Source organism: Myotis daubentonii, chromosome 3, assembly GCF_963259705.1.
Source record: "Myotis daubentonii chromosome 3, mMyoDau2.1, whole genome shotgun sequence".
Taxonomy (NCBI): Eukaryota; Metazoa; Chordata; class Mammalia; order Chiroptera; family Vespertilionidae; genus Myotis; species Myotis daubentonii.
Window position 1 is genome coordinate 197312369 of NC_081842.1, and position 15558 is coordinate 197327926.

Here is a 15558-nt window from a genome sequence, read left to right on the forward strand (position 1 = left end):
TTTGCAGCATTTGATGAATGACAGTATTATTTTGTGCCCTTGTGAGTGTCTTTGTCTAGCATGATTCTTTTAAGGACTTTAAGTCCATTTGTGGAAAGATAGTATAATTAATCTCCATAAATTGATATGCATTACCTAAAGGGATACCAGAATCCTAATAAAAGATAGTTTTAGGTGAAGTGGCCTATTGTTCAGTCTGAATCCCTTTTCTCCCTGTCTCCTAGGAGGTTCTTGGGGCCTGGCCCCCAATACTATGAAGAGCCCTTGCTGAGGCCATGAGGGGTTACCATGGCGACCGAGGCAGCCATCCCCGCCCAACCCGCTTTGCTGACCAGCAGCATATGGACGTGGGCCCAGCTGCCAGGGCCCCGTACCTGCTGGGCTCCGGGGAGGCCTTCTCCACCGAGCCCCGCTTCTGTGCCCCAAGAGCTGGCCTGGGACACCTTTCTCCGGAAGGGCCCCTGAGCCTGAGTGAGGGGCCATCGGTAGGCCCTGAGGGAGGGCCAGGGGGGACCGGAATTGGGGGGGGTAGCAGCACCTTCCCCAGGATGTACCCCGGCCAGGGCCCCTTCGACACCTGTGAAGACTGTGTGGGCCACCCACAGGGCAAGGGTGCCCCCCGCCTGCCTCCTACACTCCTGGACCAGTTTGAAAAGCAGTTGCCAGTTCAGCAAGATGGCTTCCACACGCTACCTTACCAGCGAGGTCCAGCAGGGGCCGGGCCCGGGCCTGGGCCGGGGTCTGGCTCTGCCCCGGAGGCCCGCAGCGAGAGCCCCAGCCGCATCCGGCACCTTGTTCACTCCGTGCAGAAGCTCTTTGCCAAGTCCCACTCTCTGGAGGCCCCGGGGAAGCGGGACTACAATGGGCCCAAGGCCGATGGAAGAGGTGGCTCGGGGGGAGACAGCTACCCTGGCCCAGGCTCCGGAGGCCCCCACACCTCCCACCACCACCACCACCATCACCACCACCACCACCACCAGTCCCGGCATGGCAAGAGGAGCAAGAGCAAGGACCGCAAGGGCGATGGGCGGCACCAGGCCAAGGCCGGGGGCTGGTGGAGCTCCGACGACAACTTGGACAGTGATAGCGGCTTCCTAGCGGGTGGGCGGCCTCCTGGGGAGCCAGGTGGTCCCTTCTGCTTGGAGGCTCCAGATGGGTCCTACCGGGACTTGAGCTTCAAGGGGCGCTCAGGCGGGTCGGAAGGCCGCTGTCTGGCCTGCACTGGCATGTCCATGTCACTGGATGGACAATCGGTTAAGCGAAATGCCTGGCATACCATGATGGTGAGCCAGGGCCGGGATGGATACCCAGGGGCCGGGCCAGGCAAGGGGCTCCTGGGTCCAGAGGCCAAGGCCAAAACCAGGACTTATCATTATCTGCAGGTGAGGCTTGGTGGGGGTGGGGAACAGATGCCCTCATAGTGTTGTCACCCAGTAAGCTCTGGAAAGGGTTGGGTGGGAGCCAGCTGTTGCCATGATAGAGGGTCTAGATGCAGGGAGGTTCTGCCCTGCTTCATTCTGTAAGACCCTCAGCCACTTTTGGGACCTCGGTTTCTCCATTTGTGCAATGAAGGGGCCCTTTGATTTTGACGGTGTGTGGCAGTGCCAGGAGGGCTTCCCCTTAACTTGCTGTTTTGGACAAGCTGTGCTGGCCTGTCTTGTGAGGTTGGAGCAGAATGAGGTTGAGGGTAGGCCGTGGACAGGACAGCATGGTGCTCCCTGGTTGTAGCTTCCCTTAAGATTGGAGGTCAGCAGTTGGAAAGTAGCTCTCCTGCCCCAGGCCTTCTCTCAAATCTGGGTGGTCCAGATATTGTTTGAATATGAAGGTCATTTCTAGAATGCCCCTCTGTGGAGTCTGTCATTCTGGGGTGCCTGTGGTAGGATACCCGTGAGGCTGTGGAAGAGCCCTGGGAGCCTGTCCCCTGGGTTTTCCTAGGCTGGGGGACACACTGGAGTCTGAGCCAGGACAGGGCTTCCTAGGATTGGATGGTGTAGCTAATAGCTGGCTTGCTGTCCCCATCCGGTCTCCCCATGGCCCATGGTCTCTGCAGATGAGTCTAAAAGCTCTGACCCCTTCTTCTTATGGAGCCTTCATCCATCCCACACTGTCCACTCTCCACCTTCTTACTGAGATGGGGTCAGGGCTCATCTCACCATCAACCTTCCTCTTTTCTAACTCAGACACCCCTCACATACCCCCTGAACTCTTTTCTTGAGCCTTCCCATAGTTTTAGGAGGAAAAGTCAATACAAATTCTGAAGTCCAGCAGACTTAGGGTTACCTCCCAAGCCCACATTCCATATAGTTAATCCACAGCCATTCATTCAGTGAGCATTTCCTGTGGATACAAAGATGAAAACACAGATGCTGCTTGCGAGGAGCTGTTTAGAGGTGGGACAGATAAGGCAGCAGAATGCATACAGAGAGAGAAGGCTGGGATGGGAGAGAGCAGAGAGGAGGCATCTCGCCTGCCCCGGGATGATGGTGGCCAAGCAGTTCTGGGAAGAATGTCCTCTAAGCTGAATCTCAGTGCAGAGGTGGATTGAGGGTATTTCAGGAAGAAGACACAGCACGGTCAGAGGGATGGGAATTGAGCTTGCATGTGTCTCTTGGCTGTCACTGGTCTTACTGGTAAGTTGTTCACACGTTAGGGACTCTCCTGGGTGGAGAGCTCATGAAAGCTCAAGGGAACAAATGGGTCACAGTGGAAGCCAGAAGTGGTGGGAGGCAGAAGGGAGGTTGGAGACTGCTAGGATTCAGGACTTCTGGGTTGGCCTTGGATTGCCCCCTCCCTGGGTAGAGGGGTTCTCTAAGCTGCAGTTGAAGGGTCCAACAAAAAGGGCCAAGGAGGGAGTACTGACCCTTCTCCCATCACCGAGCCCTCGTCATTTCTGGAGCCTCGCCACCACTCCGCTGCTCCCTGCTGCTACTCCAGGGCTGCCCTGACCTCCCTGGGGGCTTCCTTGTTAATATGCACCTCACAGTGTCCTGCAGCAGCGGCTACGGCTACGGCGTGGGAGCCCTGCAGTGTGACAGAGCGCGCCCTGGCTTTCCCATCTGCTAGCCTGCCTCTCTCTGCCTGCCTGTGGCTCCTCTCTGTAGAGTATGGAGAAGGGGAATGATCCACCAGGGCCTGGGCTTCTAGGGCATCTTATGACTAGGAGGTCTGAACCCATTTGGGGGAGGACAAGGAGATGCAGGGACCCTCCAGACAGCTTGGTGTTCCCCTGACACAAAAATGAGAAGCTAACCCCATCAGAGTAGGTGTCTTTGATGGATTCCCAGCCCTTTTATTGAGACCCTGTTCCTCTCACCAGTCTCCAGCTCTCCCTCAACCCTGTCTCTGCGTGGGTTCCTTCATGGGGTCCCATCCCACCCCTGGTCTCTGACCCTTAACCAAGCTTCATCCCAGAGTCTGTGTCCCTCCCCTGAACCCTGACCCTTCAGACCTCCAGTCCCACCCCAATTTAACCTGTTGTTGTTGTTGTTTTTTTAATCATAGGTGTTTTAAATCTTCCCTCCCTGCCCCAGCTGTCTCCCCCACACCTTCATTTACACTCATTCTTTACAGTGTAAGCCAACCAGCATGGAATCCCTCACTTTTCTGTCAGCCCACTCATGTAGATCCCCAGCCACCCTCACCCCTTCCTTCTTGGCTCATGAGACACCAGGACCACCCATCCCTGGCTGATACCTCTAGTGGGCTTAAGCCTGTCTCCCCAGGGTCCCCTCCAGCCCCGAACTGTCTGTACCGCCTCTCCCCACATTTAAAGACTATCTTTACGGGCTTTTTCACTGGTTCTGAAAACATGTCAAGTCTCTCATCCAAAAAACACACAAGAAAAACAACCACACATTTTTCATCAACATTATTCCCCCTTCCACCGCCTAACTTCCCTTCATATCCAGGTTTTTAGACCATAGGCCCCACTTCTTCACTTCTTTTCATCCTCTCCTTTACTACAGTCTGGAGAGGAATCCACCGACATCTAAAAAGGGATTTTAAATGTCCTGACAGTGGTCTCTTGCCAGCCTTCCTTGAAAGGTACCTTCCAATGCTTATAATAATAATAGTTAACACATATTGAGCACTTACTCTGTGCTGACATTCTATACGGCTCATTTATCCTTCCCACCAACCCTGCGATGTAGGCATAATTATCATTACCAATTCACAGATGAGGAAACTGAGGCCTATAAATTGATCAGTTTTGCTCAAGGTCACCTAGCTAGCAAGTCACGGGCCCAGAATTTGAACCTAGATCTGTTTAACTCCTGAGCTTGAATTACTAACCTCTGAATGCACTTGACATTTGACATTATCAACTCTTTTTATTCTTGAAATGTCTCCTGTTTCCACGACATGTCATTCTCCTGACTTCCCTCCTACCCCTCTGCCCACTCCTTCTCAGGTGACTTCACAGGCTCCTCTTCCCTTCTTTGCAGCCCCCTTTTAAATGTCAGCAATTCCTCCCCAGCTCTTTCTTTTCCCCTCTGGGTACTTTCATTCACTCCTGTGGATTCAGCTGCTGCCCACGACTCCCACACGTTTGTCTCCAGCCCAGATCTCTCCATGGAATTGCAGAACCAAACATCCAACCACCTGTTCGACAGTCCTCTGCCAAACTCACCATGCGCAGCCCTGAGCTTTCACCTTCCCCCACCTGTTTCTCTGGGATTCTGTGGCTCAGTGAGCGGCAGCACCATCCCCCAGGTCCTCAGCCAGCAGCCTCCAGTCATCCTCAACTCTTCCCTGCCCCCTCACCCCCCACATCTAGTCAGGCTCACTGATGCGCCTCAACACCTCTCATTTCCATCTCCTCTTCCCCTCAGTGCCACTGTCTTAATTTAGGCCTCATCATCTCTTGCCTGGAGAGCAGCATCAGCCTCCTAATTGGTCTCTTCTGCCGCTCGCGCCTCTGCCCTACTCCTGGCCCTCACAATCCATCCTGTTTGGACTGTTAAAATGCTCTTTCTGAAACACAAAGCTGATGTCACTCCCCTCCTAAAACCCTCTATGGCTCCTCACAGAGGAAAGGGAGGAGGGAGGGAGACTTGGGGATATAAGCAGCTTATGAGGATGAAGGACAAGGAAAGGTGAAAGGTGACTGAGGTCAGGTGACACTTCGCTGATGAGGGTGGGTTGGCAGAGGTCACTTTGGCCTCTGATCTTTGACCTTTTGGCACCTACATGTCACTGTCCACCCAGACTCTCTAGGGCAGCGGTCACCAACCTTTCGGACCTCACGGACCAGCAGTGGTCCGCGGACCACCGGTTGGCGACTGCTGTTCTAGGTTGCCCTCAACTAAGTAGCACCAGGTCCATGCAGGATAATGAGGCGTCTCCTGGAAGGGAGGTCTGCCTCCTGCTCTGAATCTGCACGCTCCCGAGTGTGGCCTGCCCAAGCCAGGGTAGAGCGCCTCCCACTGGCAGTGGAGAAGAGGGTCCTGGCCTCAGATTCAGTAGGGATGTGTCTGAGAGACAGAGGCCCCTGTTCCTGCAGGTGCCGCAAGATGATTGGGGGGGTTACCCCACTGGGGGCAAGGATGGAGAGATCCCCTGTCGCAGGATGCGGAGCGGCAGCTACATCAAAGCCATGGGGGATGAGGAGAGTGGAGACTCGGATGGCAGTCCCAAGACATCTCCCAAAGCGCTGGCCCGGCGCTTTGCCTCCCGCCGCTCCTCCAGTGTGGACCAGGCCCGGATCAAGTAAGGACTGGGAGGGAAGGGGAGGGGAGGGTGGTGGGCAGAGGGAATGGGGAGCTGATACTGGGTCCCTGCAGGAGGTGTGTGTAGAGTGAGTACCAGTCTGCTCCCTGTGTAAGGTTCAACTGGGGAGTATCAGTCTGCTCCATAGAAAGAAGAGGTCCTTCTAAGGCAGTGGTTCTCAACCTTCCTAATGCCGCGACCCTTTAATACAGTTCCTCACGTTGTGGTGATCCCCAATTTCACTGTTACAAATTGAACATAATTAAAGCATCGTGATTAATCACAAAAACAATATGTAATTATATGTGTGTTTTCCGATGGTCTTAGGTGACCCCTGTGAAAGAGTCGTTCGACCCCCAAAGGGGTCGCGACCCACAGGTTGAGAACCGCTGTTCTAAAGAGACTTATGCAATACCTTAAACAATTAAGAATTTAAATTAAAAAAATATATAATTATACTAAGAAAAGAAAGAAGGGGCCCTTCTCATAACCCCTATCTGAGTGCCTCTTTGGAGAGTCCCTTTACCCAGGAGTCTTCTGTGGGATCTTGTCTGGGGGTTTCTGAGGGGTAGAACCTGCTCAGGGCCCCCAATCCTCTCATTCCCCTCCCCTGCCTCCTCACAGACCCCCATTCTGAATCTGGAATTTTGACCTTTCCCAGCTGCTGCGTCCCACCCCGGATCCATCCCCGGAGCTCCATCCCTGGCTACAGCCGTTCCCTCACCACCGGACAGGTAGGGGGAGGCCCAGCATGCCTGGAGGAAAGGGTGGGAAGGGGATTCAGTCCTGGCCTTAAAATCAAAGGTCTGGCCAGGGAGAGAGTGCAGGTCTGATTCTGGGGGAACTGGGAAGCCGGCCTTGGGACTCCTGGAACTGACTTAGATTGGGGATCTCAGAGTCATCCTTAAAAACCAAGTGTCCTCAAAGTGATGAGCATGTAAGAGCACCCTCAGTTCTCTCAGTCCTCCAGCCCTGCCCTGGCCTGGCTGCTCCAAGCCCACCCCCTGCAAAAGGCAGGATTGGTTGTACAGATGGGACAGGCAGAGCTGCAGTCTCAGATGATCTGGGCTTGAGGGCTTTCCCCGCCACCTGCCCCCGTGGGACCACCAGCAAGACATTCTCTCAAGACCTCTGTTTTCTCATCTGTAAAATGATAAGAGTAGTGGTATTTCTCTCGCAGGGGTTTTGTGAGTATTCAGTGAGAAAATGTATGCAAACCCCAGGTACCTGGCCCCAAATTGCTGTTTTATAATTTTGAGTTCTATATTTAAGTGTAGAATTTCCCTTGACTAAGGGAAGCAATGCAGTTTAGTAATTAAATGCATGAGAGGGGTTTGAATTCCAGCTCCGCTACTTACCAAGCTGAGTGACCTGGGGCAAGTTACTTGACTTTTTTGAGCCCCATTTTTCCTATTTAAAAATAGACATCATAATAGTGTTCTTGGCACAGAGCCAACAGCCCATAAAGGTTAGCTGTTTCTATTGTTTGCTGGGGGGAAAAGCAATGCAAAGGCAATGCCAAAGGCTGTCCCATTGGCTCCTATTGTCGGCTGCTGCAGTCTCTCAGCGTCTCTTTGTTACATTTCCTGAATCAGGGAATCTGATTGGCACAGCTGTCTTTTCACATCAGACCAGCCTCTGTGGCTAAAGCCACTAGTTAATGCACAATTCTTGTTTTACTTGACCCATCAGCAACATCTAACACAGCTGATGACTCTCTCCTTCCTGAAATACCTTACTCACTTGGCTTTGAGGACACCACACCTTTTAGGTTCGTCTCTCTCTGACTGCTTATTCTCAGTCTGTGCCTACAACTCTCCAGAATCTGAACATTGGAGTTTTTCAGGGCTTAGTTCTTGGATTTCTCTCTACACTTACTTCTTAGGTGAGCTCCTGTCATCCAGTCTCATGGCTTTGATTATTATCGAGAGCCTGGTAACTCCCAAATGTATATTTCCAGCTCAAATGGTCCCATTGTCTACAACTAAACCACCGATACCCTTTCCCCCCAAATTTCCTGCTCCATCCAATGTCTTCTCCATTTCAGGTACTGGCAACTTTATCCTTCCAGGAGCTCTGCTCTAAAACCTGAGTCAGTCTTGACTTCCTTCTCTTTCTCCCATCCCACATCCAATCTTGCAGCAAATCCTTTTGGTACCACCCTCAAAGTGCACTCAGGATCCCACCGCTCCCCACTGCCTCCACTGTCACCACTCCGGTCCAGGCCACCATGTTCTTTTGTCTGGACTGTTGCACTGCACTGCCTTCTAGTGTGTCTCTTGCACTTTTTCTCTCTCAATATAGTCAGAGCAATCACTTAAAAATAGAATTATACTCACTCAAAACCCTCACCTTAGTTAGAGGAAAATTCAAGGACTTTACTATGACATAGAAGGTCCTGCATAATCTGGCCCTTGCTACCTCTGAGTTCCTCTCTCGCACTGTTCCCTCCCCTCACCTACTCCAGCCATACTGGTCCCCTTGTTGCTCCCCTGACACCAGTCTGAGAGCCTTTGCATCTACTGTTCTTTCTGCCTGGATCTCTCCCTCAGTTCTTTCAAGTATTTCCCCAAATGTTGTAAAATCTAAATTTTAGTCCTCTCCTACCCCAAAATTTCCTATTCCTCTTTTCTGTTTTTTATTTTCTTCTTCTTAGCACTTTGTGTATACATTTCATATTTCTCCTGGGAGGTATAGCTTATAATCTTTGCTTTACAGAAGAAGAAACAGGTTTAACACACTAGAGGTGTCATTCTATTATCTATAATAATTTTTTTTGCCCTTAAGTCTATGTTTTGCTTTAGTATTTTCCCCAGAACATTCTTTTTCCATATTTCAAAAGAATTTTGTCTCCTTATGTTTTATGTATATCTTTTGTAAATAGTTCATAGCTAGATTTTATTTTATCTACCTTCTGACAATTGCTTGAGAGCGTAGTACATTTATATTTATTGTGATTTACTGATATGCTTGGATTTATTTCTGTCATCTTACCTGTGCCTTCTATGTATCCTGCTGTTTGGGTGATGCTTCTTTTTATTTTTAATGTATTTCTATTGATTTCAGAGAGAAAGGGAGAGGGAGAGAGAGATAGAAACATCAATGAAGAGAGAGAATCATTGATCGCCTGCCTCCTGCACGCCCTCTTCTGGGGATGGAGCCCGCAACCCCGGCATGTGCCCTGACTCGGAATCCAACCTTGATCTCCTGGTTCCTAGGTTGACGCTCAACCCCTGAGCCACGCTGCTGGCCGGCCGGTGATGCTTCTTTACTCCTTTGCTGTCTTCTTTTGGGTCAGTTGAGTTTTCTTCATTTTTCTTCCCACCAAAGATCACAGTGGCCGGCAGTTCTTATTCTATATTTATTTGGCAATGTATTTTTAGTTCATTTTTGGAAGATAGTTTGCTGATCTAGAATTCCTGGTTGACAGTTTTTTTTCCTTTTAGCACTTTGAATGTACTATTCTATTGTCTTCAGAGGTCATAGCTCCTGATGAAAAGCAAGTTGTTAATCATATTGTTTTTCTGTATGTGATGAATTGTTTTTCTCTTGGCTGCTATTAATGTCTTCAACTTTCAACATTTTGATTGTAATGTGCCTGGATAAAGATCTCTAGGTTTAACCCACTTTGGGTTCGTTGAACTTCTTTGGCCATTATTTCTTCAGATATTTTTTCTTCCCCTTTATCTCTCTCTTCATCTGAGGTTCTCATTACATGTACATGGTATACTTAATGCTGTCCTATAGGTCTCTGAGTCTCTGTTTGTTTCTAGTGTTTTTCCCCTCTGTTCTTCAGATTGGGTAATTTGTAATGATCAAGCGTCAAGTTTACTGATTATTTCTTATTCTGAGCCCTCCTAGTAAATTATTTCATTTCCGTTATTGTACTTTTCAGCTTCTGAATTTTCATTTGTTTATTTTTTTTCTTCTTTTAAAAATAATTTCTAGCTTTTTTTAGGATTTTATGTTCATTAAATCATTGTTGCAGTGCTGTCCTTTAAATCTTCCAACATGACTGCCTTTACTTCTTTGAACATATTTATAATAGCTGCCTTGTAGTCTTTGATCAATCAAACATTTGGGCACATTTTCTTATTTATTTGAATATTTCATAATTTTTTGTTGACTACTAAACATTAGGTAATATATTATAGCAACTCTAGATTCTTACTTTACCTCTCGAAAGTTGTTATTGTTTTGTTTATTTGTTAATCTCAAGACTAAATATGTAAAATCCATCTTCCCTGCCAAATGCAAACTCTCCTGTCTCCATCAGTTTTATTCTTGTTTTTATTTTTAAGCCTGGTTTCCCAGGGGTTGCCCCTGTGTCTGCATAGCTTACTGTTCAGCCAGAAATTGGTGAGAGGCTATGCTCAAAACCACACGCCAGTAAGACTTCTTCTCTCTGCTATGATTCTATGTATGGCCTGGGAAGTATAATCTCCAGACTGTTTTCAGGTCTGCCCTGGCTTGTACTTTTCACCAGGCTCTCTTGTGTTTCCTTTGCACATGTGCACAGACTCCATTGACTCAGGGCCTCTCTGGTTTCTGGAGTGCATGCACCCAGCCTCTAGTTAACCCAGGATATGTGGAGAGCTTATCAAACTGCTTATGGCTATCTCACCCCCCACCTGGAACTCTCCATTAAATTCCTGGTTAGTCTGCCAGTCCATAGCTTGCCCCAAACAGTGCCAAAACCTCAGCCTCCCAATGCTGCTGGCTATTCCTGTTTTTGACACTCCAGTCTATGGACGATGCTCCAATTAGGTGAAGTCCCTTCGCCATTAGCACTGAAACAGCTAGTTTTCACAGCCTGCTCCATCCTTGTTGAACTATTGCAACTAATAGAGCTGGGAGCTGGGGGTAATGGGCGCAGCTCCAGGCAAGGATACCACAGATTCATGCTGTTCTTACCCAAAGTTCAGTACTTTTCATTAATAAATGCTTCTTTGAGTGATGAAATAATTGTTTTTGGCAGTTTTTTCCATGTGGGATAGGATTTGGTGTTCTCCTTTCTCTGTCATGCCTGAAATTGGAAGTCTAGAAATTTCTCAGCTACCATCATTATTATCTCTTCAAGTGTTGCCTCTTCCAAATTCTATCCGGTCTCTCCTCTGAGACTCCTATTAGTTGTATGTGGGACTTCTTATTCTTTCCTCCATGTGTCTTAACCTCTCCTTCATTTTTTCCACCTCTTTGCCTCTCTGTGCTCCTATCTGGTAAGTTTCTCAGAGGTATCTAATGGTTCACTAAATTTTTCTTCAGTTGTGTCTCATCTACTGTTTAACTCATTACGTTTTTAATTTCACTGTCTTTTTTTTCTTCATTTCTAGAAATCTGATTTGGTTCCTTTTTAAATCTTCATAGTTTTTTCCCCCAAAGCTTTTAGTCTCTTCTTATATTTTCAGTTTTATCTTTTAAGTTTTAGAAATTTTAAGCATAGTTTAAAAGCTAATCTGTTTAAGCTAAGGTAACACTAGCTGCTGTTACAGGTAAACCTTGAATTCTCAGAAAGTTTAGTTCTTGTTTGTGTCAGAGTTTGTATTAGTTATATATTGCTACATAATGAGTTATCCCAAGCACAGTGTCTTAGAACAACAAATATTTCTTATCTCACAGTTTCTGTGGGCCAGAAATCTGAGCACAACATAGCTGGGTGCCACCTGGGTCAGTGTCTCACAGGCTCCAGTCAAGGTGTTAGCAAGGCTGCAGTCATTTAAGGCTTGACTGGAGGAAGATCTGCTGTCGACAGCCCTCAGATCCTGCAGGCTGTTGGCCAGAGGCATCAGTTTCTTGACATGTGGGACTCACCAAAGGGCTACTCACAACATAACAGCTTATTTTCCCCAGAGCTAAGGCTCTGAGAGAGAGTGAGAGAAGGTATCCAACATGAAAGCCACAATCTTTTTGTAATCAAATCTTTGAAGTGACATTCAATTGTATCTGCCATATTCTATTAATTAGTAGTGGGCCAATAAGTCTAGTTCACACTCACTGGGAGGGGTTGCATAAGGGTGTGAATGCCAGCAGTTGGAAATCATTAGGGGCATGTCAGAGGTTGTCTGTCTCTCAGTTTAATATTAGCTCATCTTCAGAAAAATAAAAATTAGCTCATCTTTAATGGAGCTTTATCTGTGAGAATCCTGAGCCTGGGTTAGGAGTAGTTCCCCCAGAAAATATTTTGGGCGTCTATTAGACAATTAGACAATTCTTGGTCTGGGACCATTTTATGTTAAATTTTAATTTAGGTGGGTCTGGCCCCTGCAGGCCCATGCAGACACAGAAGCCCGTGTCTGTGAGAAGATTAGCTTGTAGGTACAAATTCTTAAAAGGTTTGCTTCCTTTCCCTTTCCCACAGTGCCTAGACTATGGCCTAGCTTCCTTCTCATCAGTCTGTGCTAATAATATTTTCCCCTAGTTTACTTTTCATCAAAGGTTTTCTCTTTTCCTACTTTTATGCAGGTTCTCATTTGGTTCCATGCTTCATGTGGGCCCAGAGCCTTACATCTGCCCCCAAGTGGGTGCTAAAACCTAAGCCCTTTGATTACTGAGGCCAGCAACCCCCCCACCCCCCTTCCCCTTCCACCTCCACTAGGCTGTTTGCAGCATGGGCTCACACAGTTAATATTCTGAATTTCCAGTTTCCTCTTTGCTTTTGTCCTCTGGGGACTTACCTTGCTTTCTTGCGAGCTCAGCTATGCATATAAAGCAACGTTTGTTATATTTTATCCGGTGTTTCAGAGTGTTTTGAAATGGGAGGGTTTTTCAAGGTTATCTAAACTATACGCCATATATAAAGTATACAGCCTAGCCCCCAATTGGACAATCTACCACGGACAATTTTCAATGAGTCCCAACAAAGTGTTTTCTTCTAACTATCCCACTCCCGTGGAAATATTTATTGAGTCTGAATCTGGGTTGGAGAAAAGGCTCAGGTTCTTATTTCCCAAGAGGTTTCTTTTGACTTTGACTCTTCTGAAAGTGGGAGCGAAGGAGCAGGGTGGGAGGAAGGCAGCCCAGGAATCATAGGAGAATTCAAAGTCTAATGTTACCATTTCATAATCGTAATACAGTAAAGACCAACTTGAGGTGTAATATTCCTCTGAGAGTCTATATGATTCTGTATTTCCCTTGGGTCCTGGTCTCCTGTTCAACTCCAGAAACTCCTCTTGGCCTGTACAGATGGGAGGTGTGTGGCCCCAGGGAGCTTCTCACCCTTTCTCTCTCTGCCTTGCCATAGAGTTCATTGTGGGGATAACATATGGTTGGGATTTCAAGAGCTTCAGAGCCCCTGGGAAAGAGAGGTCTCTGAGAGGTATTTCCATGGCGATTTAAAAACCTCCTGCTACTAATAATAGTAGCTGATGTTCATTGAGCATCTGCTGCATGTCAGTTATTATGCCTAGTGCTTTACACACAGAAGAGGGCTGGAGGTACAGAGATAAGCCGCTAAGTGAGAGTTCTTCCATCACTGGATTCCTGACTGGAGACCAGATTGCTCTCTGCTCCTTGGAGGGACCCTCTGGGCTGGATTGGTTCTAGCGGGGGAGTATCCTGAGCCTGGCCTAGAAGTGGCAGGAGTTAGATCAGCTCCTGAGCCTCAGGAAATGCCCTGCCACTGCTGGTCCTTGGTACCCCAGAGGTCCACAGATAGGAAACTGAGAGGGAGACTCACAAGAGTCATGGTGAAGCCACAGCTGCCCAGGGGTGGGGCTTATGCCAGTCAAATGTGGGCGAATTTCCCAGGATCCTGGATTGATTTTTCCATGGCCTATGACTCCTGTACACTTGTAATAAAGTTCCTTCAGAAAAAGCTGCCAAAAGAAGTCCAGACAGTCCTTTTTTTAAATGATGTCCCCACGTTAGAACCACTGAGTTTTGGATCTCCAGTTAATTTGGCTCTGAGCTTCAAAGCAGAGAGAGGCATAGAGTCGAAGAGCCCTGGGGCCAGATCCTTGAGGTGCGGGCCTGAGTTCATGTCAGTTTAACAAGCTCTCTGGGAGATTCTGCGGTTCAGTCAGCCTGGCATGAGAGCCAGGAAACCTGGCACTTCACTGGTTTTATCACGTACAAGTTGGGCATCCTTAGATAATTCATCTGCCCTCTCTGGGCCTTAGTTTGCCCATTGGTAGAACGGGATGAAAAATTCCTCTTCCATTTGATGTAGAATCTTGTGGTAGCATATTATGCTTTTGAGGCTAAGTTATGGAAACACTGAGCTGTATTTTACACATGGAGCAAGCCACTCCTTTGGGCCTCTGTGGACTGCACATAAATATGATGCCACGAGGCTGAGAGATGTCACAAGTGGCCGCCATGGCATACTTGCTGTCACACTCACCACGTGGATGCTACTGAGGCCCTTGTCCATGACTTCATTCCAGGGCCTCTACATAATCACTCGTGGGGGAATTTCTCTTGGGCTCCATGACAGGAGGAGTTGTGGTTCTCATGAGCTAGGGCCTGTGTTTACCAGAGAGGCCCTGAGACCTTTGCCTGCCACTGACTGAGTGCTGACTGTGTGCCAGTATCTGCACATAGTGCCTCACAGGGTTTTTTTGTTGTTTTGTTTTTTACTCCTTCAAATAGACCATGAAGAGGGTACCATTAGCTTTCCCATTTGACAGGGGCCCCAAAACTTTAACTTTCTCAGGCCACACTGCTAGGAAGTAGGCTGGGGTGGGGGGCAGCACTTGAGTTCAGCTGGTCTCACTTCATAACTCGTGTGGGCAACCCATAGGCTGTACCCCTCGATGCTTTGGATGCTCTGAAGCTCAGGGTCAAATGTGCACCCATTTTGTGCTCTGGATGTAGAGCTTACTACTGGAGCACTTCCTTTTCCTACCTTTATTTTTTTCCTTTGAGCCAGTTTGCTCATGTAACGCAAACGAAGCTGCAGCCTCCGTGGTATATTTAGTCTTAGTGCAGTGTTGTGTGACAGGATTCTGTGAACAAAATTTTTGTTTTGCTCTTTTCTTAGTTGCATTAATTTTTTTGGTAACACTATGGATTCTGCACCACAAAATATCAGAAATAAAAACAAGAACAGCACTCAGTGGATAGAGCATTGGTCTGCGGACCAAAGGGCCCCGGGTTGAATTCTGGTCAAGGGCACATACTTCAGTAGCAGCAGGCTCCTTCCCGGCCCCGGTCCTGGTTGGGGCTTGTGCAGGAGGCAACCAATCAATGTGTTTCTCTCACATTGATATTTCTCTCTGTTTTTCCCTCTCTCTTCCACTCTCTCTAAAAATCAATGGAAAAATATCCTTAGGTGAGGATTAAAAAAACAAAAACAAAATAAACAACAACAAGAACCTCATCCAACAATGGCTGAACTTCTTAGAGGTGGAGGGCAGGGAAGGAACCAGTAGGCCAAACCAGAGCCCTAGTTAGTGGGCAGAAGGTGGGGGAGTCCTGGAAACTTGGAAGTTAATAATTTTGGCTCCATCCCTTACCTGTTATTTCTGTCCTGCCACATGGTGTATATCTCTATAAGCTGCTTTCAATCAGATTTACAATGTAGTGGATCATAAATAATAAAATAAAAACTAGCCTTCCCTGCAGCCCTGCACCCCCATAGTGGGCAAGAGAGTGCCTGTCAAGTCAGGGTCAGGTGAGAGAGTCAGGTGAGAGAAACGTGAGGGGCTAGCCCTACACCCAGAGCACAGGTGGAGAGGAAGATGGGGTGGTCTGGAGGCTGAGGTACAGCCACAGATCTGGGAGAGGCATAGATGGGGCGGAAGGAGGAGTATTTAGAGGAAAGACTGGACCCCTAAGTCTGGCCTTTAAGGCATTTTGGGGAGCAGCACAGGACAGAGGCGCCTTCATCTTTCTTTGCAGAGAATGAGG

The 15558-nt window shown here is 48.0% G+C and overlaps 1 protein-coding gene across 1 annotated transcript in view; it reads left to right on the forward strand.

Moving 5' to 3' along the window:
- DLGAP3 (DLG associated protein 3) overlaps positions 1-15558 on the forward strand; it is a 57661-nt gene that overhangs the window by 21784 nt on the left and 20319 nt on the right. The window contains exons 3-5 of the mRNA XM_059690251.1: positions 225-1382; positions 5504-5709; positions 6371-6443. Of these exons, the coding sequence (XP_059546234.1) occupies positions 276-1382; positions 5504-5709; positions 6371-6443 (1386 nt within the window). The 5' untranslated portion in view covers positions 225-275. The remainder of the gene's footprint in view (positions 1-224; positions 1383-5503; positions 5710-6370; positions 6444-15558) is intronic.